This window comes from Ochlerotatus camptorhynchus, unplaced genomic scaffold (assembly GCF_037179485.1).
Source record: "Ochlerotatus camptorhynchus isolate MF236.1 unplaced genomic scaffold, CSIRO-AGI_Acam_v1.1 ptg000220l, whole genome shotgun sequence".
Lineage (NCBI taxonomy): Eukaryota > Metazoa > Arthropoda > Insecta > Diptera > Culicidae > Ochlerotatus > Ochlerotatus camptorhynchus.
The window spans coordinates 3,962,242-3,989,716 of record NW_027040710.1 but is presented as its reverse complement, the minus strand read 5'-3'; the positions used below and the strand labels follow the sequence as shown (position 1 = coordinate 3,989,716).

General features: G+C 41.8%; 1 protein-coding gene across 1 annotated transcript in view; it reads left to right on the top strand.

The window, feature by feature from the left end:
* The window catches only part of LOC135703710 (protein sax-3-like), a 488,202-nt gene that overhangs the window by 423,313 nt on the left and 37,414 nt on the right, over positions 1-27,475 (top strand). The window contains exons 4-9 of the mRNA XM_065224994.1: positions 16,614-16,898; positions 16,962-17,234; positions 17,295-18,572; positions 18,641-18,736; positions 20,987-21,227; positions 21,354-21,514. Of these exons, the coding sequence (XP_065081066.1) occupies positions 16,614-16,898; positions 16,962-17,234; positions 17,295-18,572; positions 18,641-18,736; positions 20,987-21,227; positions 21,354-21,514 (2,334 nt within the window). The remainder of the gene's footprint in view (positions 1-16,613; positions 16,899-16,961; positions 17,235-17,294; positions 18,573-18,640; positions 18,737-20,986; positions 21,228-21,353; positions 21,515-27,475) is intronic.

The following is a 27,475-nucleotide window of genomic DNA, read 5'->3' as shown; positions in this document are numbered from 1 at the left end:
CATTTTCTGGTCTAAAATTACCTGGGGGCAAGTTAGACCAGAAAATGTAATTTTACAATCTGCTGCATGGAGGGGCAAGCTGAATTGAAAATTCCTGATGTGAAAATTGCACAGTTTTGGTGAATGTAGGGGCAAGCTTTATTGAACATTTCTGGTTGAAAAAAAAAAATACAACGTTTTGGTGAATGGACGGGCAACTTAAACTTTACTTCCGAGAAGAACCTCAAGGGTATTGAATTCTGAGGCTGTTCCAAAAGAAAAGATTTCTAGAGATGATTCCATGAATATTCTGCGAATAATTTCTAGTGAATCCTGCAGATAGCTCCAAGATAATTCCGGAAAGAATACCAAGAAAATTAAATTTTGAGTGAAAATCCGAAGGGATGTTGAGGAAAATTTCAAGGGAACTCCGAGGATAATTTCAAGCTCATTCTGGGAAGAATTTCTGGAGAATACAGAGGAAATTCTTCTGAAACTTTAGGGAAATTTCAGTTAAAAGGTGTTCTGAAAAAAAAGTTCAATATATTCCGTGAAGAAACTCAAGGACATAGAATTCTTAGGACAGTTCTAAAAAATTTCTGGGGAGTATTCCAAGAAAATTTTGAGACTTAATTTCTAGTGAATCCTGCAGATAGTTCCAAGATAATTTTGAAAAGAACCCCGAGAAAATCAAATTTTGAATGAAATTTCAAAGGGATGTTGAGGAAAATTTCAAGTGAATTCCGAGGATAATTTCTAGCTCATTCCGGAATAATTTCTGGATAATACTGAAGAAATTCTTCTGAAACACTAAGGGAATTTCAGTTCCAAGATGTTCTGAGTAAAAGTCAAGAAGCATTCTAAAAATAATTCCAGAGGACTTCTGAGAAGAATTTCAATAGAGCTCATAGAGTTCTAAAAATTTCGAAAAACAAAACCTCAAGGAATTCTGAGGATGGACTTTTTCGCAACTGTATAAAATTTAAAGACAGCTCTTGGATTTCCTAATTGAAAAGTGAGTATTAGTTTGCCATTGAACCTTGGTCTGTTGTTGTCTTACTAAGAGTTCGTCTAAGAATCTTCACTGAAAATTGCAAGTCATTTGTTACCGTGGTTAAAAAGTTACAGCTGTTTATGTGCGTTGCAATAAATTTGGGATTGTCCTTTGTATCATCTTTAAAACATGTTGAATGTTCGGCATCATTTCGTGTCACCCCGACTGGCGGTACTTTGGGCAGGGTTGACATGCGCAAGTTGTAATTCCGTTAACAATCATGTACTCGCTTTTATTCCAATCGTTACATATTTTTTTATATCTTTTTAATGATCCTAAACCTAACTACGATCCATTCCATTGGCTGTCTGAAAGCAGTTTGCATTGAAGAAAAATATAAAAAAAAAAATAATAAAATGGTGGTGGGTGGACAGCACCATCCACCACGCACTTTGGAGTACTCCCCATCCCCAGATTGAATGCGCCATAGAAAAAAATTGCCCCTCCTTAAAAAGATTCCTGTGCACGCTAGTGGTTACTTGAAAGGTATTGAATGGAACTTTCTTCAAATGGCTTTATATAATTTACATATGTTGTATACTAAAGGTTCACCCAAAGATACAATTTTTTTTTTTAAATTTACTCCGAAGAATCATGACTGATTTTATCAGAAATGGGTTGGAAAAATTTAGAAAAGATAGTAGTAGTAGAACCCTTGTCGAATTTCACGCTAACTCGACAAAGGAATTGGCAGCCCCCTCTCCGATTGTAATGAATCTTTGTGGGTGTGTAGATTTCATCTTCTTAAGCCACTTTGCATTCTTATTTTCTTTAAAAAATGCTAGACCAACATTTAAAAAGGGCGGAACTATTTTTTATTAACTTTTTCTTCAAAAAATTAAAACTCAATAATGACAAGTCCTACAAAAATATTGGCAAAGAATAATTTGTAGGGAAATAAATGAATTTTCATAATGAAATATCAAAAAAATAAAAAAAAAATGCAACACTGAAAAAATTGTTTAAAATTTAAATTTAAGATTTCTCAAAAACGCCATTTAAAAAAAAAATGGGAATTTTTTTCTACAGATAGACCGACCATTTAGCTACAATTCGTTCATATATTTTAAGCTGGGTAGTTTGAAAGAAAAAAAGTAATTTAAAGAGTATCCTGTAAATTAGCACAAAAATGCAATCATCACATTAGAATAACCAATTAACTAGAACATATATGAAGAACCAAAGGCTAACCAATTTAAATGTTAAACCAATGTTGAAACATAAAAAATCCAGCAAATAAACGTAATTTTTACTACTATACTGCCTCTGCTCATAACCTGGTCCTGCTGCAATTTGAACACCAGGCCATCATGTCAGACATTGTCGAACGCTTTTTCAATGTCCAACAACGCCAGAGCAGATGTTTTCGAAACAGATTTGTTCCGTCTGAGAATGTTTGATACTCGAGTCAGCTGGTGGACGGTCGAACAACCTTTCCGAAAACCAAACTGATGATGGTGGAAGCAGTAGTAGTAAAATTTACGTTTATTTGCTGGTTTTTTAAAGCTTCAACATTTGATTTCATATTTCAATTGGTTAGCCTTTGTCTCTTCAACTTTATTCTAGTTAATTGGTTATTCTAATGTTATTCGTGTTAGCTTTAAAGGACTTGTTTCCATTTGAATTTAAAAATTTGATAACCTACCTACTTGAGCACAGAAATCTATCCAACTACTTGAACTAGGTTGCCAAATCACGAATGATCTGGTGGTTTGATCGCAGAAAGGCAACTCTGAACCTTTCCAGCGTGGACGTCTTTCGCTCCTCGAATTTTTGAAGACCGACCAGGTGGTGAATCTCATAAGTACGAGTTCGCGGTGGACTGTTAAGGATCATTCTGAGGATCTTGTTTTGGATCCTCTGAAGCTTTAGGTGGTGACAGTTAGCACAACTCTCCCAAATTGGCATACCATACTCAATAGCCAGCAGAATTATCTGCTTGTGGACAGCAAGCTTGTTTTTGAGGGACAGGGTGGACTTCCTGTTTAACAGAGGGTAGAGCGACCTGATCAAGATGTTACACCTAGTGGATGTATTGTCCACATGGGATCGGAATAGCAATTTGCTATCGAGGGTGAGACCAAGGTAGACTACTTCACTCGACCATTCAATGGGAGTGCTATCAAGATGGACCTTGACGTTAGCAGGTGGAACAAGCCGAGGTGAATTCCAGTGTGGAAATAGAATGGTTTGTGTTTTAGTTGTAGTTTACTCGCCAGAGCACGGATCACTCGACCCTTATAGATTATGGAGGTGTCATCTACGAACATTGACAAGATACCACCACCCGGCAGGAGAGGAACGTCTGACATGAAAATGTTGAATAGGATAGGCTCAAGCAGGTTACCCTGAGGGACCCTTGCATCAACGTTAAACGTATCAGAGGGGACATTGTACAAGTAAACCTCTAATGATCTGCCCGACAAGTAGTTTTTGATGATCTTCACGAAGTAGACCAGAAAGCTGTATCGATGCAGCTTGTACACTAGGCCTTCTGGACGTCCAACAATGCCATGGCGGATGTATTGGAAACGGACTTGTTCCGCTTGATGATGTTAGTAACCCGTGCGAGTTGGTGGATGGTAGAGTGGCCTTTCCTAAGCCCGAATTGCTCTTTGATAAAGATGTTTTTATCATTTGAAAACACCAGTAGACGGCTGAGTATCAACTTTTCGAATAGCTTCGAGATGGAGGACAAGAGGCTGATGGGGCGATAGCTTTTGGCACTGGTAGGATCTTTGCCAGGCTTGCGTATTGGAATCACTTTGGCTAACTTTCAGCATGCAGGGAAGTAGCCAAGCTCAAAACATTTGTTGAAGATAACGGTAAGATCGTTGAAGAAGTCAATACTCAAGTTTGTCAACTTGAGGTTGACTACACCATCCATACCCGCGGCCTTCATGTTTTAGTGCTTCTAAAAGCTGCTATCACCTCATCAGCCGATATTCTACTATCACCATGCTCTACGGGGGTGTCAGCGACTTTAGACATTGCCTTCAGTACGGCAGGTTCATGGGGGCTCACCATGGTTTGACCAAGATAATGTGGAATCACAAAATGTTGGCCAAGAGCATTGGCCTTTTCAACTGGGGTTATGAGTCCGAGTTCTGGTCAACAAAGGAAAGCAAAATTTTGGTTATTTTCCAAAATGGTTTTGCAAAATCGTTATTTCAGTGCTCCACCATCCTGGCCTGGATAATTTTGGTTAGCCTATTGACATTGGTGTTCAAGTGGGGAAGCCCAGAACGCTGGAACTGCCTACGAATGGTGTTACGGAGCCTGATAAGATCTTTGGTTGGGTTGTCAAGGTTCAGAGTATGACTCACCTGTCTGAATGTTGGTACGTGTTGCTCCCTGGCACGGGATATCGCCTTTTCGACGGTTTGCAGACACCAATCGACTTCTTCGAACGACTCCTATTTGACGTCGTAGTCGATTGCTGTGTCCGCACAGCGTTGGTACTGCTGCCAGTTGACACGATGGTATTTTCACCGGGAAACTTGAAACCTATTGGCCGAGGAACCTACTTCGATAGGTTGAGAAATTTTATCGCCAATGTTGCTGATGAAGATGTCGATGGTGGCATGAGCTCCAGATCGACTCAACCGGGTGGGAGTGTCCGGACACAGAATGTTGTAGTGGGCTTCCTGCAGATCGTTGTACAAGATTGTGCCGTTCTGGTTTCGCCGATTATTGCCCCAGGCTTGATGCTTGGCGTTCAGGTCGCCAGCGATGATGAAATTTTGTCGCTGTCGTGTTAACTTGATGATGTCTCTTCGGAGGTCTGTGGCCGAGCCGTCCCTAATGTTGGTTTGCTTGGGGTAGTATACCACGATGATGGTGATTGGACCAAGCGATGTGCTCACCTCAACTCCGATGGCTTCGATAGTTTTCAGCTGGAAGCTTGGTAGTAGCCGGTAGCTGATGTTCCGTCTCGCAGCGATGGCCACTTCCCCTCCCCCGGAGCTGGTGCGGTCAAGCCTTATGAGCCGATAGTCGGGAAGGAAGAAGTTCAGCTCGGTCTTCAAGTGAGTCTCGGTGATGACGGCTATGTCGATGTGCCGTTCGTTGAGAAAGTCAACAAACTCGATGTTTTTGCTCTTCAAGGAGCAATCATTCCAATTTACGATCTTGATGGCTTCACGGTTCATACTTAGTATACTTAGATTGGCTGTGCCGCAGCAGCAGCGAGACGATGCTGAACTGACCGACTGTTGGGAACCATTTGTATATTCACAGGATTGGCTTGTTGGTTGTTGAGCGGAAGCGGGGCTAGGTTCGGAACATGTCGATGGGACTGGAGAGCGGAGTACTGAACTTGTGTACAGGAGGCGACCGGGCTGATTGTTGATTGTAGCCTTCCGACAGATATTCATCCGGACATCCGCGATTGAAGGCTTGGTGGTTTCCACCGCAGTTGACACACGTTGGCTCGATGTCATCATCTTGCTCACAGGACGCAGTTGAGTGAGTTCCAGCACACTTGCCGCAGTTTGTCTTCATGTGGCAGTTTTTGGTGCCATGACCATATGAGAGGCAGTACATCACGATATTGGGGTTTGTAATGCTCCCAACTGATGATGACCTGAAACAGGTGCCGGATTTTGGATCTCAGAGCCACAAGACTGGTGGATCCCTTCGTGAAGTGCACCAGGAACAACTGATCACGGAAGCTGGTGTTGCGGTTGGAACGCCGATTCATCGGGTACACTGCCTGAGGCTTGAGCCCAAGCCGCTCCAGCTCGGATTTCACCGCAGCCACCTCGAACGACGGTAAACCACGCATAACCACCTTCAGTGGCTTGCTCGATGGCAGATCATGCGTGAAAAAGTCCACGTTGTTGTCCTTCAGGAAACATCCTTTTTTTTATTCCTCCAGGCTGGAGCACATGCTTTTGGTACCGATGCTGCAAAGCTTGAAGCAAGGCACCAGCTTGTGTTTTGCCAGTTCGGCACCCAGCTTGGCAACATCCTTCACCGTCGTGAAAAGCGGGGGAATCCGCTCTCGTCTTGCAATGGGAACGGCGTCACCATCGCCATTTTCTTCCGGGAGTACTGCATACTGGTTGGCTTGCAGTACCCGTTTTCCGGCGTCATCCTGCGACGCGCTGGGGCTTGATTAGTACCTTCTTTGAAGGGCCCGCTGCTGTCTCATTGGCACGTTTACGCACCATTTGTTTCGTGTTTGCAAGTTCAAGTAAACTTGCCAGAACGCGAGAAGGTGGCGACTTTTTCACGGCGCAACGCGACAGCACAAAACGAAACAAAATCGAAACGAGAACTCGAACGAAAATACGGACTGAACAGCTCAACAAGTCGAGCAAAGAATCCATGGTGGAAGCGATTTGGTAGACCCTTTTGTAGCCGAACATTTCTGCTGCTCTTCCTCTTCCACTATTCTTGCGAAATCAGTTTTAACCGAGCTCCGATCAGACCGATCGTTTTGCCAGAAAGCACTGTGGAAGGCAAATTTGTGCACGAGATGGAAAATGATGTCCGTGCGAGGGAATATAGATTAATTCCATCCGACCGCTTTTCTGATTAGTTCGCGAAATATTCCTATTTTGTTCGTTAAATGTATTAATTGTTAAAATATTTGCACTATTTGTACTACACACCAAAAAATTGCTGAATAATGTCTTCGTCGAACGACATATTGCATGACATATTTCCCATTAATGGTTTTGAGAAAAATTCCTTTTAAAAACACCCCCCATTTTATTTACAAGCCTCATTTTCAATTTCGTAACAGAACCCCCAGTATAGTAAAGAAAGACGTATTCCTACGTCAAAATCCATGATAAACTTAATACTGTTGATGAAAAATCTGTCTGGCAACTCTAATTCACCGCCAATTCGGTATCAGTCGCGGCAAACCTCTTTCGTGGACCACTCTCAACGGGAATCCCTACTTTTCTCCCAGTCACAGTTACTCTACACCCAGTGAATGAATGAATGTACAAAAGTGGTATAACAGAGTTTGTCACTGGCAGATAAGCTTGGTTGAATGTGGAGCCAAGTGAAGCGTGAAAACTTCCAAAACAGTAGCACACCTACTGCAGCCGACTGTGCAGACGAGAAACTTCGTCAACGCGTTTCGTTGCTGGCGCTGACAGCGGAGAATGGCATCAGCAGCAGCAGCAGCACGAGATAATCAAGCACAGTGGGCTACAACTGGAAACATAAACAAATGACTGTAATGAATTTGTCATTTATCCTTCTGGTTGCTGTCTCCAGAAGAGCGTATGGTCGTTTGAATTTGAATCACAGAAGGACTTTGATGAAATGTTTGAATTATGAAACGGATAGCCCTGCAAACATTTGGTTAATTTACCATCCAATTTTTCAAATCATGCCACTATGGACAAGTTTTGCGTTCACCAAAAGCCACCACCAAACCACCACAAGCGCTGCACCGATTACCGCTGTTCACATTTCCGAAACTACCTCGGGCTTCAACTGCAGTCGGATGCATTAGTGTTTGGCATTTGTGGAGCAAGCCCCAAAACAGGGCAATAAATCTGTGCTTTTCGGCCTTTCAACCGCATGACCCCGTATCGCCTCCACCGTTGTTTGCTATTTCGTAACACATCATCATCCCGACTCATCCCGTGTCTCACGCAAAGAGGCCGAAATTAAAGTCATGACCCAAATTAGTTCCAATTCTCCGGCTCTAGTGTGCTTTCCCTCCAAAGCTAGAAGGCCAGAACGAGCATCAACATCAAACATGCAACTTTCATCGGGCAGCACACGATTGGAAATGGTTCACGTTTCAATGAATCTCGATCGAAACGGCTTCCGGCCAGGGTCCTTCGTTTATCGGAAAACGACGATTGGGATTCCATGCGTCATGAGCTGCGACCGCGATGCTACTGAAATTAGCAATTTCACTGGAATTTAGGTATGAAAACGTGTTGCCAGCGAAGACTGGTTGAGAATTCTCTACATTTAAAAATTCCTGGCTACATTGTCACACTGTCCCAGTACCAGCAGAAATCACAAAGTCCATCAATGTAGGTTAAACAGTCGGAATACTCCTTGCAGCTAAAAGTGCTAAATTTGATCACCCCTTTCCCATCGAAATGAAACTACATCGTACATTTGCCAATAAACACGTTCCACCTCCAGGATTTCAAACGAAAGCTGCCCATCGATAGGACGCGAAAATCCAATCGAAATGCCCTGCAGCAGCACTCCAATCGACGACATGGTCCGGTTTCGATTGTGTCGATGAAAATTGCACTCGATTCCCCAGTAGGTAGAACTGTAGCTCGGTACACACGAGTTGGAACCTTGAGGCGAACGCTGAGATATGGCTACTGAATGCTGCTGCCTCTGTCCGGGAGGACCCAAGTGAGAGATAATCGCAACAGTTTCCTGCATCTCGTTTTTTTTTTGTTTTTCTCCGAGCTCCCGTCCCAGATCCGGATTACACTGGACATTCATTTCGTACCGGCGGCGGGAGCACAAAAAGCTAATGAAACTTAAACCAGTTTGAGCAGTGTACAGATAGAGCACGATTTTTGGATCCCGCTGAGATTCGACCAGCACCAGAAGTATGAAGCAGCATGGAATAAATTTAATTAGAAAAATCAACAGACTAATTTTGAAGCTGGTGAAAGTTGCGGGGAAAGCTGGTGGGAATGGTCCAGTTTCTAGGTTTTTATCTCGGATGCGGATGTTGGAGCTGGAGGGCACAGGAATTGGCATCAGGAGGCCAATCAACAAGCGTGTGTCTGGACCGGGATGGGACTTCTAGTTATGCGGAAAGTGGATGGCCATGGATGGCGTTGTTGGGTTTCGTTGGTGCAAGTTTTAATTCCTCAATGGTTTTGTTTTGCGGAGTAGTTGGCGTGTTTTGAAAATAGGTGGTTTTGAAAAATGGTCTATTTTAGTATGCTTTGATTTCATGAGTTTTAGTATAACTTTTTGTTGGGTGAGATCGGAATGGAAGTTATGAATTGGATTACTAGTGCTATAGGCCATGAGAGAGAAAATAGCCTTGGATGTCACGGATGATGACTGTATATATTAGGGTGGTTATTTAATCCTTGTCGGGTATTTTCATCACTGCGACTATTTGTGCAAGTGTACTGGTATCCAATTTGAAGTACGTCTCGTCGTCCATCAAAATACACCCGATCGGCTTTTGAAGGAGAACGTCATACATGTTCCGTGACCGTATTTTCGAAGAAAATTTCTTTGAATCCGTCCTTTTGGGTGCTTTTTTCTTCTTGTAGGTTCTGATATTGCTACGTTTTTTGATATTCTGCACAGTTCCGACGCTAATGTCCATTTGTTTGGCAATTTCACGGAACACGGTTTATGCGATTTCAAAAAGCGTAAGGCTGCCAGTTCTTTTTCTGGTCCGATGCCCCTTTTTTGCGCCCAGATTTCGGTAAGTCTTCAAGAGAACACGTTTTTCCAAACTTCTTAACAATATTGAACCCTGTAGATTTATTGAACTTCACGCTTTTTGCCAATTCTCCAAACGACAACTTTTCGGAAAACCATTTGTACAGAATTAATCTGTGAGTTGATAAGCTAATCCAACCCGTCGTTCGAAATTTCTCACTTTTTTTAATTTGTCAGGTGTGTTGCCAAAATAATCAATGTTTATACACACTGAGCGTAAATTCACAATTTTTCGTTACCTGTTAACCGTAAATCATTGATAAACAGGTGGCCACTTTCTTTAATGAATGGTACATTTTTTGAAGCATGCACATTTTTTTTGAAAACTAGGTAGTAGAAAAGTAGGTATTTTCATAGAAAATTGTGTTTCCTGTTCAGCCAAGTTGAATTTCGGCGCCTTCCTTTGAAAATAATCGTGGATTTTATTGAATTGCTGAATCCATACGTATCTTCATAGAAGTTTGGTTTTCGGTTCTGCCAAATGGCTCATATCTTTGAAATTACGGCTCATATCTTTAAAAAATAAGTTTGGACGTTGAATTGGGTTTGTAATTCGAAAAGTATAGTTTTAGAAATTGGGTTTTCTTTTCTGCTAATTTAAATTTTGATACCGTCCATTGAAAGCTATGGTTCATGATGAATTCATACGTGATGATTATTTTTTAAGCACACACAAGCTTACCTTCCCGAGGAAAGTCTGAGATCAAATTGAAATCTAAATTTGATGTTGTGATTTCGCTGATAATGATGTGACATCGCATTGAAAACTATTTCTGCTATCAGTGAGAGCAAACTGAAAACTCAATTTGATATCAATTTTTCCTGTTGATAACAAAACAAACAAACGGCGCCGGTGGTGTAGTGGTAAGCGTGATAACCTCTCACCCCAGCAGGCCTGGGTTCAATACCAGTCGGCGCCGCCGGGATGTTCTGAGGCATAACATCTCTGATCACGCCTTCCTTCGGATGGGAAGTAAAGCCGTTGGTCCCCGGTTCATGAGTTGATGGGTCGATAGGTAGGGTCTAGGTGTGGGAGCTGCCTTCCTGGCACGTCGGTAGCATTGGTGCTCAGCACGGAAAACAAGATCGACGGAAAAAAACAAACCAAAGAAAAAAAAAAAACAAAACAAGTATTCAATTTGATGTTATGCTAAGGCAATGAAAACAAATCCGCAACAACATATGTTTGAAGAGCAAATGGACAGGAAAATTTAAAAATCGCATAAACTGAATTCAAATTAGGATTTCAGTTTGATGTTGATATCAAAACTTGATTCCAATTTGCTGTCATTTTGATGCTGGACTTTGCTCGGGTTACCAATCTGGCTAAGGCCTTGTTGTCAGCCTCGTAGTCTGCGAAGATTCCACAGGTCACCTTCTACTTGGTCGATCCACCTTGCCCGCTGCGCGCCTCTTCTTCTTGTTCCTGTTGGGTCGCTTTCTAGAACCATTTTCACTCGGTCATAGTGCAGCATTCTTACGACGTGCCCAGCCCACCGTAGTCGCCCAATTTTTACAATGTGGACGAAGGATGGTTCTCCCATCAGCTGGTGCAATTCGTGGTTCATTCGGCTCCTCCACGTTCCGTCATCCATCTGCCTTCCACCATAGATGGTACGCAACACCTACCGTTCGAAAACACCAAGGGCGCGTTGGTCCTCCACGAGCATAGTCCAGGTCTCGTGGCTGTAGAGGACCACCGGTCTCATCAGCGTCTTGTAGACAGCCAACTTCGTAAGGCGGCGAATTTTATTCAACCGGAGCGTCCTCCGGAGTCCGAAGTAGGAACGATTCCCTGCCATAATGCGTCTTTGAATTTCTCTGCTGGTATCATTTTTGGCGGTCACCAGTGAGTCCAAATACACAAACTCATCGACCACCTCGATTTCGTCACCGTCAATCTGAACTCGGAGTGGGAGGCTAACATTGTCTTCCCTAGAACCTCTTCCTCTCATCTATTTCGCTTTCAATGGGTTGATGGCAAGTCCAATGTCATCCAATGTCGATGTCATCGGCGAAGCCGGCTATCGAAAGAACATATTCATTTTGTTTAGGGTTCATGAATTTTAAGAGTCATGACGGAGAGCTTGGGATTAAACCCATGATTTTCTGCTCAGTAAGCAAAAACGATCCCTCCAGGGTCATCGAGCATCTCAGAACCATAACGCTTCGCGACAATACAGGACTACGTTTTCGCTTGATATGCAAATAGTTTCCGAGGTTAATGTTCAATATCAAATATACAAATGATGGTGGCGATTTATTGTGCTGTGGAAGAGCTTGGGGGTAAATCCATGATTTTCTGCTCAGTAAGCAAAATCGATCCCTCGAGGGTCATCGAGCATCTTATAATCCACAGCGCTTCGCGTAAAAGTTCGAATATATGGATGAACTATCTATTATTGAATATTTATTATTTACGATAATTACACGAAATAAATAAAATATAAACTACAAACAAAACGTGACTGCTAAAATCTCAATCAACAAAGCATCTTATTACACAGCAACCCCGCAATCTGATGCTATCATAATTTTCAGCAATGTCAGGAATGCTCACGAACCCCCAACATTTGCCAGAAAACTTACTACTAACTCAAGGTATCTTCCAAATAAACTTCAAAATTGCATTTTTTTTATCAAATGTTAAATTCAGTCCTCTATATCCTTAATACGCGCGCGAGGCTCAAACCTTTGTAGGCTACCTTTTTTAATGAACCTACTATTACTAAATCAAATATTAAAAATCCATATCCATCATCACCATCGTGGCGAACAGAAATAGTTTTTGCAGTGCTACAATAATTATTAAAAAAGTCGTTATTACAGCTATCCATACAACATAATCAGTTAGAGATAACTTCGTCAAGATACATCATTTCAATTCATAATAAAAATCACTGGATAACTGTTCAAAAGACACTTTTAACGTGTGAAATGCAGTGTCTTTTAAATTGTGTAAGTGTTGCTGAACGATTGGTATGTCTAGGCATCGAATTGAAAACATTTATTCCTTTGTAATATAATGAATTTTGTGAAGCACAAGTCAAGAAATGTGGGGTATTTATTTCAACCGCGTTTCTAGTATTATATCTATGAAAGCCACTTCCTCTTTCAATTCGATCACACAAATATCGAGGCAGCAAACCGTTAACTACTTTAAAAATGAACACCATAGACAAATATACAATTCTTTGCTTCACCGACAACCATTGTAAGGCGTCTAGCATCAAAGTTGAGGAAGTGAATCATCTCAAAATCAAACGCATTATTTTATTCAGCAAGCGCTGTAATCTCGATATTTGTGTTGCATTGGCCAGAAATAAAATGGAAGGACAAAAGTCTAGATGAGGAGAGATGATTGATTTGTATAGCTGTATTTTACTGGCAATAGTTAAATCGTTTTTCAGTCGACATAGAATTCCATATACTTCTTGGCAATTTTCTTGATGACATTGTTAATGTGAGAGTTGAACTTAAGTGCGTCATCAATAATCACGCCAAGATATTTAATCTCCCGAACGCGATCAATAGTCTCATCATCATTTACAACAGAGACCTTCTCATTTACTTGATTCCGCAAAATAACCATAAAGTTAGTTTTACTTGTATTCAATTTCAACTGCTTACACTTCAATCTGCTTAGAGAACGCAAATCTTCATTCAAGTGTAAAACGGCATCATCTAAATCACAGTATCATCTGCAAAAAGATTAATGTCGCAAAATCGTAAAACGTAATGTAATGAAATTTTATGTAACTGCAAGTCATTAATATATATATATAATAAATAACAGGGGCCCTAATACACTTCCCTGGGGCACTCCAAGGTTATTCCCATGGGACTGGAAACATAATCATTAAAAAAAAGTCCGTTGAGTTCTGTCAGACAAATAGTTTTCAAACCATTTTTATGCAGCATTCGTAATTCCAAAGCGCTTGATTGATCTTAACAATAAGGGCCTAGAAATTGTTTCAAAAGCGCGTTTAAGATCTAAAAAACAGCAACAATCATATTTTTACACTCCAAGTTATTTTTCCACTTCGCTAATACCAAATTCAACGCGGTTTCACAAGAATGACCTTCCCGATATCCCGATTATTCTGGTATCAACAAACTTTTACTATTTAAATACTCCAACAGCTGGCCTTTAATAACAAGTTCTAACATTTTCCCTAATTTGTGCAACATGTTGATGGGACGAAACTCTTCGGCTTTAATCGTTCCAGCAACTTTTTGAATTGGGACCACTAAGGATTTCTTCCAAATTTGTGGTACATGTCCAGTTTGTAATGATTCATTAATAAGGTCCAGCAAGATGTGGCCAATGACATGAAAGCAATCTTGAATAACTCTAGCATTAACATTATCTACTCCAGCCGATTTTCCTAATGAAAAACAAATAACTCTAAGTTCATCTAATGTGATTGGGTGAAAAACTTCAAATCTACAACTATTATTAACTGGCTGATTTATTTCGCCAGGTTCATCGACCAATTCAATGGATTGATTGATCAATGAAACACTGTCTACAAAATAATAATTAAACTTAGCTGCAATTACTTGTTCTGACTGTTCTAATGTGCCATTAAAAGTTATGGACCGCGGTTTGCAATTACTAGGTTTTAATAAAGATTTCAAAATTTTCGATAGCTCTTTGCTGTTGTTTTAATGCTGATCAATCTTCCTTTGTACATATTTAAATCGAGTTTTCTTTATCGATTGTGAATACTTATTACGCGCGATTGTGTACCTATTCCAATGATTGTCATTATTTGATCTACACAACTTTTTGTACCATTTGTCCCTTTTCCGTTTAAGACGCAAAAGATCCAAATTGTACCAGCTGTTCGAGTTCTTTAAAGAAACAAACTTTTGCTCAACTAGTACACGTTTTCAAAGCGTTATTAAGAACAGCTGTAGATTCATCTAAGTTACCGGCCGCGAATGGAAAATCCACGCTGCTCTCAACAAGATTCGAAACAGCCTGTTTCGGATATTTCCTCCAGCACTTCAATTTTACAAAATTATCGTTATCGTTAACATGGTCTAAGACATTAATCACTAAGGTCTCATGAATCATGAGACCTTAGTGATTAATGTCTTAGACCATGTTAACGATAACGATAATTTTGTAAAATTGAAGTGCTGGAAGAAATATTCGAAGCAAGCTGTTTCGAATCTTGTTGAGAGGAGCGTGGATGATCAGTTATTTTCAAATCAGTATCCGTAACTGAACAAATGGAATCAAAATTGGAATCAACGTGGTCAATTAAAGTTCTACTGTGCCTGGAAATACGCGTATACTCATTTACCGTTTGCTTTAAATTAAAAAACTCAGCTAACGATTAAAATGATTCGAATTATGGTTATCACGCCAATTAATATTAAAATCACCAGCCAATATATTTTATTTACTAGAATCAAGGAATGTCTCGAGCCAGTTCTCTAAAACGTCAACATAAGGCTAAATGCGGCATAGTTGACGTCCAAGTTCATTATTCATTTTCAAACAATTAATACATTTCAATACAGTTGACGTACACTCCGACGTTTTGTGTTGTTGGCTGAACCTAGAGCATCTCTCACAATTTTTGCAATCCATGCTCTTGTGCCCAAATTCTCCACATTTGAAGCATCTCAACACATTAATCGCGGGTAATTTGTGGCTTCTGTTATGCATTATTGTCAAAAAAGCACGTCTTCAAAGAAGTATAAGACTAAAGTGAAGGCTAAGAATTCTAAATAATTGTAAACGCTTGAAATATACGGTTTTGATGTGATGTAAAACGAATTATGAATGTTTTATTCACCTCGACTGGTGAGAGCATCGAGTGACAAAAAAAAGCTTGTGATTTGTTCCCGTCTAATTAGAGAGATATTTAGCCTTGGGCTGGTTCGTCTTTTTCCTTATGGATTTTTTTTTTCGATAAATAGTTGATAAATTTGTTACCGCAGTAAAATAATAGGATAAAGTAATCCCCTCTCCTATACTACCGATGGATTTTTGCCTCAAGGCTCAATATCCTAGTTACGCCTATGGGTTTCGTTATTATCGCTACCTAAATCTTATTTGTGAACGAAGACAGTGAAACATGCATGGTGGTTTGAATCATGGATTAACGGTTTGGCTAATCAATGGGAGGATCTGGGTTCCACTGGGTTCTGGGTTAGCGGCTTTAGAGTTGACAAATTACGACAAATGCTTCGGATTACTGCGATGGGATGCCTGTGTACGGAATACATATCAGCAATACAGAAACCGGTTGTACTTCCTATATAGTCACTACTCTGGTACAGTTGCTAATAGAATGGATCTAATCTTAAAAATTCCCAACCCACTGTATAACCTTTACCACGACCAATTCTAAACCAAAATCAATCCACTGCCCTTATTTATTAATCGCATAAATCAACAAGCATAGTCACATCCATTGAAATTACCAAAACCCTCTCTTTTACAACCCTTGAGTAAAAAATGTGCAGACATAATCAAAATAATTCAAATAAATTTTTATCAACTGGTGCTCCATTTGTTAGCTAAAGATAAAAGCATATTTTGTCCCGAGCTCGATTCGTCCGGGGAAACGCCTGCTAATAACGCCATCATTCCTCTTCTGCCACTAAACTCCAACCCACTACTATTTCTGCACCAACGGACGAGAAAACATGCACAAACCAAAAAAAAAAAAAACAAATGGATCCGAAAAAATGCAAATAAAATATCCATTTGCATCGCAGACGGTCATAAAAAGCGCTCCCCCGGTGGAGGATTTTCGGCTGTCGCCCGCCCGTTGTCGTTAGAGGGGTTTCTGCTGTGTCCGGTGGCCGCTAGGACACCATAAAAAAGTTGTTTTATTCCTCTCTAACTGGTGGCAGTGGCGAATGGAAATCTGATTCCGACGACCGAATGCTGGTTTGGTTTTTGCTGTCTCTATCTCTCTCTGTGTGTGTGTCTCACTGTGCGGGAACGTCACCGGGACTAGTTGGGAAAATCAACAACAAAGCATTCCTAAGGGCTGAACTAAAACTATATTCCGAACAGACAGAGAGAACGAAGCTGCTTTTTGCTTGTTTCGGCGTGTTTTATCTGAAAAACAACTAGCGAATAAAATATGCAAATAATTTCCTTGCTTTGGTTCTGTCTCTCTATCTCGCTTCACAGTGTTACGGGAGGACTTCCGGTTGGAGCCTCAGACTTCTCGAGTGTCCCAAGGCGAGACGGTCCTGCTGGAGTGCGGCCCCCCGAAAGGTATTCCGGAGCCATCAGTGGCGTGGCGGAAGAACGGCCAGAAGCTGGACGTCGAAAGCACCAAACGGATTCGAATCGTAGATGGGGGCAACTTGGCTATTCAGGATGTTCGCCAGACCGACGAGGGAAAGTACCAATGCATTGCGAAGAATCTGGTTGGACAGAGGGAGTCTGCGGCCGCTTTCCTCAAAGTTCACGGTAGGTTGAATGAATTATGTTTGGGGAATGAGATAGGCTTATGATTAGGGGGTTTGTTTTCAGTGAAACCATTTCTGATACGAGGTCCTCACGATTCGACGATAGTTGAGGGTTCTTCGGTTACGTTTCAATGTCGGGTAGGCGGTGAACCGATGCCGGATGTACTTTGGCGAAGGTCTGCTTCCGGTGGTAATATGCCTCTGGATAGGGTTCACATCCTGGAAGATCGGAGTCTACGGCTGGAAAACGTGGTACTGGACGATGAAGGAGAATACAGCTGCGAAGCAGATAACGCTGTAGGGACGATCTCCGCCACGGGAACGCTGACTGTGCATTGTAAGAATTTTTCCACACTTTAATTTTAGTGCAAATCCATCAATTGATCTCTTTTTACAGCTCCTCCGCACCTTGTAATCCGGCCGGTGCCCCAAGTGGTAGAAGCTCCTCATGATGCCAGCTTCGAGTGCAAATCGGAAGGACGTCCGAAGCCAACCACCTTCTGGTCGATCGAAGGTAATCGCACCCTGATCTTCCCAGGCAACAAATTCGATCGCTTCGAGACGTCCAACACCATCGAAGGTCTTAGCGTCCTAACGATCCCTCAAACCACCAAGGCAGACAACGGTTTGATCGTAGTCTGCAGCTCCGTCAATGGGGTAGGCTCGATCAGCGTTCGAGCACGTCTCACCGTAGCCTCCCAGGATGATCGACCTCCACCGATCATAATCCTGGGCCCGTCAAATCAAACTCTTCCACTTAAGTCCGTCGTGGCGCTTCCGTGCAAAGCAGTTGGAAACCCAACGCCCATCATCTCCTGGTACCTGGATGGAAATCCGGTAATCAACTCCGAACGAATCAACACGACGGACAACGGAACGCTAATCATTCACGACCTAGACAAGAGCACCGACCAAGGTCTGTACACCTGCGTTGCCAGCAGTCGTAGTGGGAAAGCTACATGGAGTGCTTACCTTCGTTTGGAAGCCCCAACTAATCCGAACATCAAATTTTTTCGCGCTCATGAACCTGGTGCCTTCCCGAGCGCTCCCGGCAAACCTCAAATCGTCAACGTAACCAACAGCTCGATCACCATCTCCTGGCTGCCGAGCATAAAGTCCGGTGCTTCCGACATCAACGGCTACCTGATCGAAGTCTTCGCCACTGACATGGCCAAAGGTTGGATCCCCGTTCCCTACAAACTCTCCTCGACCAGCTACACCTATTCGCCGGTGACGGTGGACGTATCCTACACGTTCATCGTTCGGGCGGAAAACGATCAAGGTCTAGGTATTCCCAGCTTGATGTCGGACCCGGTAACGATCGGCAGGGACTTCAACCACGGTGAAGACATCAACCTCAGTGAAGCTCAGGCGACTCTCTCGTCCGGCAGTGTCGTAAACTTACTGGAAGTGAATGCCTCCGATTCGAGCAGTGTCCGCCTGGCGTGGGAGATTGTGAATGGGCAGTACGTGGAAGGGTTCTACATCTACTCGAGGATACTCCGTAGCAATGGGACGTATAGGACGCTGACGGTGCTGCACGGTGGAGGTGCTTCGGCTTGTACGATCAACGGGCTGGCGAAGTATACCGAGTACGAGTTCTTTCTGGTGCCGTTCTTCAAAACCATCGAGGGAAGGCCGTCCAATTCAAGGATCGCTCGGACGATGGAAGATGGTAAGTTACGTTGGATGGGGTGGGGGTGATTGCTGCGTGAATATAATGCCTAATTTGTTATCCTACAGTTCCCAGTGCACCTCCCGTCAATATGGAAGCGGTGCTGTTGAACACTTCAGCGGTGTATTTGAAGTGGGAGCCACCGGCGAATCATAGCTTGAACGGTAAGTGTTGATAAGGTTTGAATCTGTTTTTGGTCTTAAGTTAAACAAGAGGGTGCTCAATTTTAAAAAAATCCTGTATAATGAAGAGCATTTCCTGGCCAAATACCAAAAAAATTAATGAATTATAACTCAACCTTCTCCGATTTCCTATGGTCAATCATACACACATGAGCTAAAATTCGACTTTTTTGAATATCGCAAATAGTCATCAAAATTACGAATTTGATATTTTTCAAAGTACAAACAAATATCCAGGAAACACCATAACAAATCTCCGAGAGATGATGGAAAAAAAATAATTTCATTACAAAATATAGTTAATAAAAAATCTACACATGTTCGTTACTGACAGCATTGTCATTGACAATTGACATTGTTTTGGCTTGACGACGACTTTTAGCTCAAATGAGTGACCAAAGCAGAATTGTCAATATCACCATGTATTGTCGAGATTTTGCAGCATTGATAGAGGAAAATCAGAAGAAACATCCTGGAGAAGATTAAAGAAACTTCCTAGAGAAGATGGCAACAACTTCTGGGAGAAGAGTGGCAAAACTTCCGGAAAAAGTTGGTAGAAGCTTCTGGAAGAACTTCCCGGAAGAACTTCCCGGAAGAACTTCGTGGAAGAACTTCCTGGAAGAACTTCCTGGAAGAACTTCCTGGAAGAACTTCCTGGATGAACTTCCTGGAAGAACTTCCTGGAAGAACTTCGTGGAAGAACTTCCTGAAAGAACTTCCTGGAAGAACTTCCTGGAAGAACTTCCTGGAAGAACTTCCTGGAAGAACTTCCTGGAAGAACTTCCTGGAAGAACTTCCTGGAAGAACTTCCTGGAAGAACTTCCTGGAAGAACTTCCTGGAAGAACTTCCTGGAAGAACTTTCTGGAAGAACTTCCTGGAAGAACTTTCTGGAAGAACTTTCTGGAAGAACTTCCTGGAAGAACTTCCTGGAAGAACTTCCTGGAAGAACTTCCTGGAAGAACTTCCTGGAAGAACTTCCTGGAAGAACTTCCTGGAAGAACTTCCTGGAAGAACTTCCTGGAAGAACTTCCTGGAACAACTTCTTGGAAAAAACTTCCTGGAAAAAACTTCCTGGGAATGTCAGAAGAAGCTCCCGGGATAAGTCTAAAGAAACTTCCTAGAGAAGATGGAAACAACTTCTGGGAGAAGAGTGGCAAAACTTTGGGAAAAAGTTGGTAGAAGCTTCTGGAAGAACTTCCCGGAAGAACTTCCTTAAAAAACTTCCTGGAAGAATTTCCTGGAAGAACTGAACTGGAAGAACTTCCTAGAAGAACTTCCTGGAAGAACTTCCTGGAAGAACTTGCTGTAAGAACTTCCTGGAAGAACTTCCTGGAAGAACTTCCTGGAAGAACTTCCTGGAAGAACTTCCTGGAAGAACTTCCTGGAAGAACTTCCTGGAAGAACTTCCTGGAAGAACTTCCTGGAAGAACTTCCTGGAAGAACTTCCTGGAAGAACTTCCTGGAAGAACTTCCTGGAAGAACTTCCTGGAAGAACTTCCTGGAAGAACTTCCTGGAAGAACTTCCTGGAAGAACTTCCTGGAAGAACTTCCTGGAAGAACTTCCTGGAAGAACTTCCTGGAAGAACTTCCTGGAAGAACTTCCTGGAAGAACTTCCTGGAAGAACTTCCTGGAAGAACTTTCTGTAAGAACTTCCTGCAAGAACTTCCTGGAAGAACTTCCTGGAAGAACTTCTCGGAAGAACTTCCTAGAAGAACTTCCTGCAAGAACTTCCTGCAAGAACCTTCTGGAAGAACTTCCTGGAACAATTTCGTGGAAGAACTTCCCGAAAGAACATTTTGGAAGAACTTCCCGGAAAAACTTACTGGAAGAACTTCCTGGAAGAACTTCTTGGAAGAACTTCCTGGAAGAACTTCTTGGAAAAAACTTCCTGGGAATGTCTGAAAAAGCTCCCGGGAGAAGTCTAAAGAAACTTTCGCAAGAAGTCTGAAGAAAATTCCGAAAGAAGTCCAATGAAAAATCTGAAAAAAAAACCAGGAAAAACTTCGAGGAAATGTCTCCAGGAAAAGCCAACATTAAAGAAATTTCCCCTAAGCTCCTAGATTGGTCGGAAGAAATTTACAGGGGAAGAAACAATCAACCTTCAGAAGAATTCGGATTAAACATATGGGGGTAGATTTAAAATGTGTGTAGTTTTGATTTTTAAAAGAACTGAGAATTATTCATAAAATAATTATCAAAAAATAAATCCTAATTCCATGAACCTTTCCAGGAAAACTGAAAAACTACCACATCATCATCCGTGGCTACGACGTCCACAACATCTCCAAGGTCCTCACGAACATGACTGTCGATGGAGACTCTCCGAAGCTACTGCTGGCCAACCTCTCCGCCGGAGTGACCTACTCCGTCAGCATCGCCGCCTCCACCCGCATCGGAATGGGTCCCTTCAGTGCTCCTTCCATCCTCCGGCTGGATCCCCACACCAAACGACTGGACCAGGGCTACACACGGTAAGCGTCGAACGGAAGGAAGCAAATCTCATTAATACCCACTCAACCGATTCAATCATCCGTCCGCCGGGGTTTTCTATTGTTTCTAATTTGATTCCATTTTCTTTCCATTCTTCACACCAACAGGTTTCCAATAAATCACGACTACTCACACGATATCCTGACGCAAACCTGGTTCATTATACTGCTCGGTTCGATCATTGCCATCATCGTGTTCCTGTTCGGAGCGACCGTCATCTTCCGCCGGATTCAGTTTATGAAGCACAGCTCCCTGAACAGCATGCATGGTAAGTGCGCTCCCGAAAATTCCCCCACCACTTGAGTAGTCCTGCTTTTATCCTGTCGGGGTACGGATGCTCATGACAGCATTTTTTTGAAATTAAGTCACCGCTTTTCGATGGAAACAGAAAGTTGCTCTTTTGCGGTTCACCACGGCTACAAATGTCCTGGTCCCCATCCCATAGCGCATGTGAAAATCAAAACAAAAAATCCCACCCACACAACCGACCACTCGAATGAGGTGAACAAGGGGTAGTCAAGGCACCTACCGAAGAAAAGCAAGCAGAACGGAAAACCAAATTGAATTCCACTCTGTTTTCTTTCAATTTAAACATTGTTTTCTTTTCTTGTTTCAATAATTGCATGCTGGTACGTCTGGAGTACTTTCGAGCATTTCATCCATCGTCGTCGCTGTGACGCACCGCCACCCACTTGTTCTCTCGAATTAAAATCCATTCCCAAACATAATTGCTGGGACACAAACAGCTCACTCGACGTCGACGACGCGAAAAAAACCAAAAAGCTCCTCAACTTTGTGGTAACGTGTGCTTACTCGCTTGCATGGTGCTGAAAATCAAGCAGCGTCAACATCAATAACATTATTTAATTTTACTTTTCGGAAGAGCTGTGCTAGATCTTTTTTTTTTGTGAGTCGTATTTGTTTCCGAGTCCCATGCAAACATGGATGCTTTTTTTTTTCGTTTTCACCAAAGCGTTGAGTTCACTTTGTCTCGTTTGATGGATTGTTGATTTCGAAAGAGCTTTTCATTGTTGCACTGTGGGTGAAATTAATCTCATTTCCACCCGAATGGGGACATTTAGGAATATGTGTTACTAGGAGAGCATAGATGCCAGCGATCCCGATTACGGGTTATTTCAAAATAAATTGTTTGGAAGTGCTGTGAACCAGCCGTATGACCTAGTTGAGATCGTTTCACTTTGCTTGAACATGTTCATATGAAGCAGCGTCTGAAATTATTGTTTGATTTTGATTTTGATTTTGATTTTGCGAGACAGAAGGGGGTCTTATGAAGGCCAGATCTCAAGTCTCAAGGCCAAATTCCAGAACTTGAGTGGAACATGGTTCTCACGTCAGACTATAATGTCTAAAATGAACCACATGCCCCAACCAACCCCTAGAACGGCTCCCATACACTCTCCATGCTGAATCGTGAGTCCCCCCTTTTCCCATATCATTACATGCAAAATAATAACCCGATGCAGGTCAATTGAATATGCCTAATTGAATTAGTTGCATAATAGTGTTAACAGTAATGACAGTATAATATAGTAATTTAATAAAATGAATATTTACCTGTTAATAATGATCGAGGTTGGTGAAAAGTATGGGAAGTTGTTAGTATATTTTACCATCACATAGTTAGTCGAATCCTTGGAAACCATCATCCTCGTCTTCAGAGAAACCTCTGAAATCCAGGATGTTCAGTTGCTCATCGCTACTTGAATCGCTGAGAGTAACTTCCGAGTCTTCGTATTCTGATTCCACCATTTCAGTGAACAATCTTGTCGTGGCTGATTTGAACTCACTTCTGTTATTAGCCACCTCTTGCCAATAATCCACCGATCGACCGCTTCTTTCTACATCCTGCCTTGCGCTGGTTTTCCAAGTGAAGCAGGGTCTTCCAACTTTTTTCTTCTCCGGGATCCTATACTCTAGGGCTTTCCTGATAATCCCCTGAGGTGCGCTTCTAACGACGTGTCCATAAAAGTTTAGACGAGAAACCCTGATTTTATTGTTTATGGTTCTTCCTTCCAACTCCCGTACAGCTATATACTGTGAATCAGACTGTTCATTGTTCGGTGAAGTCTCTACATTGACTAATTGTTGTTCTTGTGGTTGTTGCTGCTGTGACTGTTCCATGTTTTCAGATTCTTCTCCTTCACGAGACCCTGCATTACTCCTGCTCATTCTTTTTAGTGTAGACAACATCGTGCTCTCCATTCTACGGAGGGAGTTCCTATTACTTTTGAGTACCGTTGCCACTTCCATTGAATACGTCACTACCGGCGTTATCAAAGCGTGATACAGTTTCTTTACCACAGGCCATCTTACTGGGTGTTGCCGCAAAAAACCGCATAGTGTATGGAAGGCTTTGTATGCTTTCTTTATTCGATCTGATGTTGTCTGTTTCCGGGTTAGACTGCTGGTAATCGTTGCTTCCAGGTATGTCATTTTCGTTACTAGGGTTAGTTTGTATTTTCCAAAATCATATGTCTGGTCTGGGTTAACGTTCCTTATATTGTACGGGTCCCTAAACAGTACTTTGATTTTGGAGGTATTTATTTCCAAACCAATCGATGCTAATAATGGTTCCAATACAGATAGCAGATGTTCGACTTCGTCAATATTTTCACACAAAAACAGGAGGTCATCAGCATATGCCAGAATGAGCGGTAGTACGATTCTCTCTATATGCTCCATATTTAGTTCTGGGATAAATTCCTTCATCGTGATAAGTACGTGATGCAACATGATAACAAACAAGATTGGGCTGATGGGGCAACCTTGTTTGATTCCTCTTTTCTTTCGTGTTATTTGCGTGCGTTGGCCATACCACTGCAAGGATGTCTCTTCACTCAAACACGCCTTAAGAATCCTGTTAACCAATGATTCGGACACGCCCATTTCCCGCAATATTGGGGAAAGCTTTGACACATCGATTTTATCAAATGCTTGCCGAAGGTCCACAGATACTATAATGACGGGTTTGCCTTTACGCCATTTTTCATCCAGTATCCGTCGAAGAACAAAAATCTGGTCCGTAGCGCTTCTTTTTCGCATGAAGGCCATCTGGTAATCGGGAATCTGCGGAAGTTGCTGTTGTAGTCTGTTCAGCAATATTTTTGCATACAGATTATATGCTACTGAGCATAATGTAATTCGCCTGTAGTCATTTGTCGATTGTGGGCTGGGTATTTTTGGGATTGGTATCTGTATTGTTGTTGCCCATGACACCGGGACTTCGTTGCTCCGAAAAACGTCGACTAGTAGTTCCACTAATTGATCCAGTAGGTTTTCAGATCCGTGTTTCAGCAATTCAGCTGCTATTCCATCCAGGCCAGGTGCGGAGTTGTTACGCATTTCTATTATTATTCTTATCACCTCGTCCTTTGTAGGGTCTGGTCCCGGAGAGCGCTCGTCAGTTTCATCAGTTAGCTGAATATCTGTCCCCGCTCCTTGTTCTCGTAGCCTCATCTCCCAGTCTCTAATATGGATAAATTTCCCACGCTTGCTTCCATTATTCCTTCTGTGTGCTTTGATAAACCTGAATGTTTTCACCATTTTATCTAATCCATTATCATGTTCTGTTTCTTCAAGAAACCTGTTGATTTTGTCTTCGAAATGTTGTTTAAAAGCATTTGCTTTATCGCGTCTGGCTTCCGCGCAGCTTTTCTTCAAAACTGGGTTCGACCGATCCAAAATAAGTTTGTGATGAATTTGATCGTACCGTTTATAAGCTTTCTCACGCCTTGGAGTCATAGGAAATATGGGACAACTCAAGTGAGATTGTGCTGCTGTAGTCATAGCCGTAGCTATCTTTTCCCATTTTTCACTTATGCTGGCATTACCAGGGATGCGAGCTAGGTTTCTATCTAATGTTACCTGGTATCTTTCCTTTATGGTTTCGTCATTATATAGTAGTCCTAGATCTAGTTTAGCCCGCTTCGTTGGATGAATGGCTGGACCTTCTTGTGAAATTGTTACACTTTCTGTATTTCTTTTGCGTTTAATTATTCCTATCACCATTTTATGATCGCTGATTGATGCTGGATGCAGGAACGCTTTGATATCAGGATTGCATAAAAAGGACATTACGCTTAGTAGTATATGGTTGATTTGAGATTCACTCTTCCGGTTGCTCCATGTAACTCTGACGGATTTTGACTTGGCGAATGTGAGGTAATCTTTGAGTTTGAGGCAGTGAATTAGATTCTTCAATTCCAGTCCGTTTACATTTGACTGCCGATGTAGTAGGTTGTGTCCTATGTAGCGTTTATCGCTATCCGTTAGGTCTTCCACTCTTAGGTGGGCATTGAAATCGCCGAGCATTGCGATTCTGTTTTGTAGGTGGTTTGAAAGACCTAAAACATATCTAATCAACACAGAAAATTCTCCATTATCCTCCTTGGTCACCGGTCTAGCATAAGTGGATATAAATATAATATTTTCTCCAGCGAAGTCACTAAGATACGAGCACGAGTTCGAACTTATCTTTTTGAATTTATTCGGCTTATGTATAGATTTATGAACGACAATAGCAGTCCCTCCTCCTTCTCGTTGGCGAATTCTATCGTCATCGTTAACATTGTACCACACATAATATCGTGTCTCGAACGTGCATCCAGGCATACGCGACTCTTGTATAGCGGCTAATGTGATCTGTTGTTCGTTAAGAGCAATGTCTAATTCGTCTCGTTTCCTGTCATTTGAGCATCCTCTGACGTTCCATGTTGCTATTCTGTATTTTTGGTTTGGGTTTCCTGTCATTGTCGTATTAATTGCCGTATGTTCGTATGACCTGTTACTTATTTGTGATGCATCAATCCTTGGGTTCCGCTGCCATATTTCGATTTCGCTGTTCGGGGCCTGATAACCTCGTTCATTGGGTGTCTGTTCTGTTACCTCTTGGGATCTATTATTTCGTAATTGTAGATTTTGGATAATACTATCGTAGTGATTCCTGCTGCAACTTTCTCTAGTATGAGCAGTAATCCGGTATGCAAGGCGTATAACTCCATTGACTGTTCCATTCTCGTTAAATTTTATAATTGGTCCATTTTCGTTGTACACGTCGACTCTCTTTCCATAGATTATGGATACCACTGAAATCGTTTCCTCACCGCCCCATTCTGCTGAGGTTTCGAGCCTTTGCAAGAACAGTTGGGTTTTCTCTTCCAATGTATTACCAGGAGTGCATATTTCAGGATCCATAAGATAGGATATCAGGTTGTCTGAATATGTATGAATGTGACTCCGGATGTGAGTCACAACTTCCCGTCTGAGCTGCCAAACCATCTCATAATGTTGCTCCGAATGCACCTCTGTATGATGAAGTTGGTTCACTATCGATGAAAATAAACAGTGTCCATCTCTTGCTATCAATCTCACTAGTACAGCTCCTCGATTATACCGCATCACTTCCATTTTGAATCTGATCGTGGATCCTTCGTGTTTTTATCTAACTATCTCCATTATATTCGTAGGCGTCGGATCAATTCTGCAAGATTATGTGATAATTACATTTAATTATTATTTTATCTTCACCTTGTTCAGTGTATCTCATCATGCACCGATATAAAGAGAGAAAGAAAAAAAATTAATCACTTAAGTATTATTAGTAACATTTATTATATTTGCTATCAGGGTGTCTTCCATTCAACTATGGACATAACTGTGGAATAACAAGATGCGCCAAACACAGACCCCACACTTCCCTCCGCCACTTACGCACAACATACATCATCATAATATCCCACCACTCCACCATCTCACAAAAAATTCCCTCTGCCAAAATGAATGGAAGGCACCCTGTTTACTGTTTACAATTAGGCTTATAGACATGCGTAAACTTTGAAACCTCTACCCAATCTGGCAAATCTAATCATCAAAAACTTAAAAGGCACCAAAGGTGGTACAAATAAAAGCAAAAACTCCACTGAATGCTAATAAATGAAACCGATGAATGACTGACTATTTTACGAGAAATCGAGGAAGAAATATTGAATAGTAGTAGTAAAGAGTGATTTGCGGTAGAACAGTCGTTTTGTTTTCGCTCTCGTCGTCTTCAAATTCGCTCATAAGGAAATCATCTTCGCTGTCTTCATCCGAGAAGGAATATAGTTGATATCGTTGTTTTCTTCAAAACTGCATCGTATTGATCTAAATAAAAGAAAAGAAAAAACAAAATCGCCACTCGATCAAGCCAAATTCAAAGGTAGTATCTGCG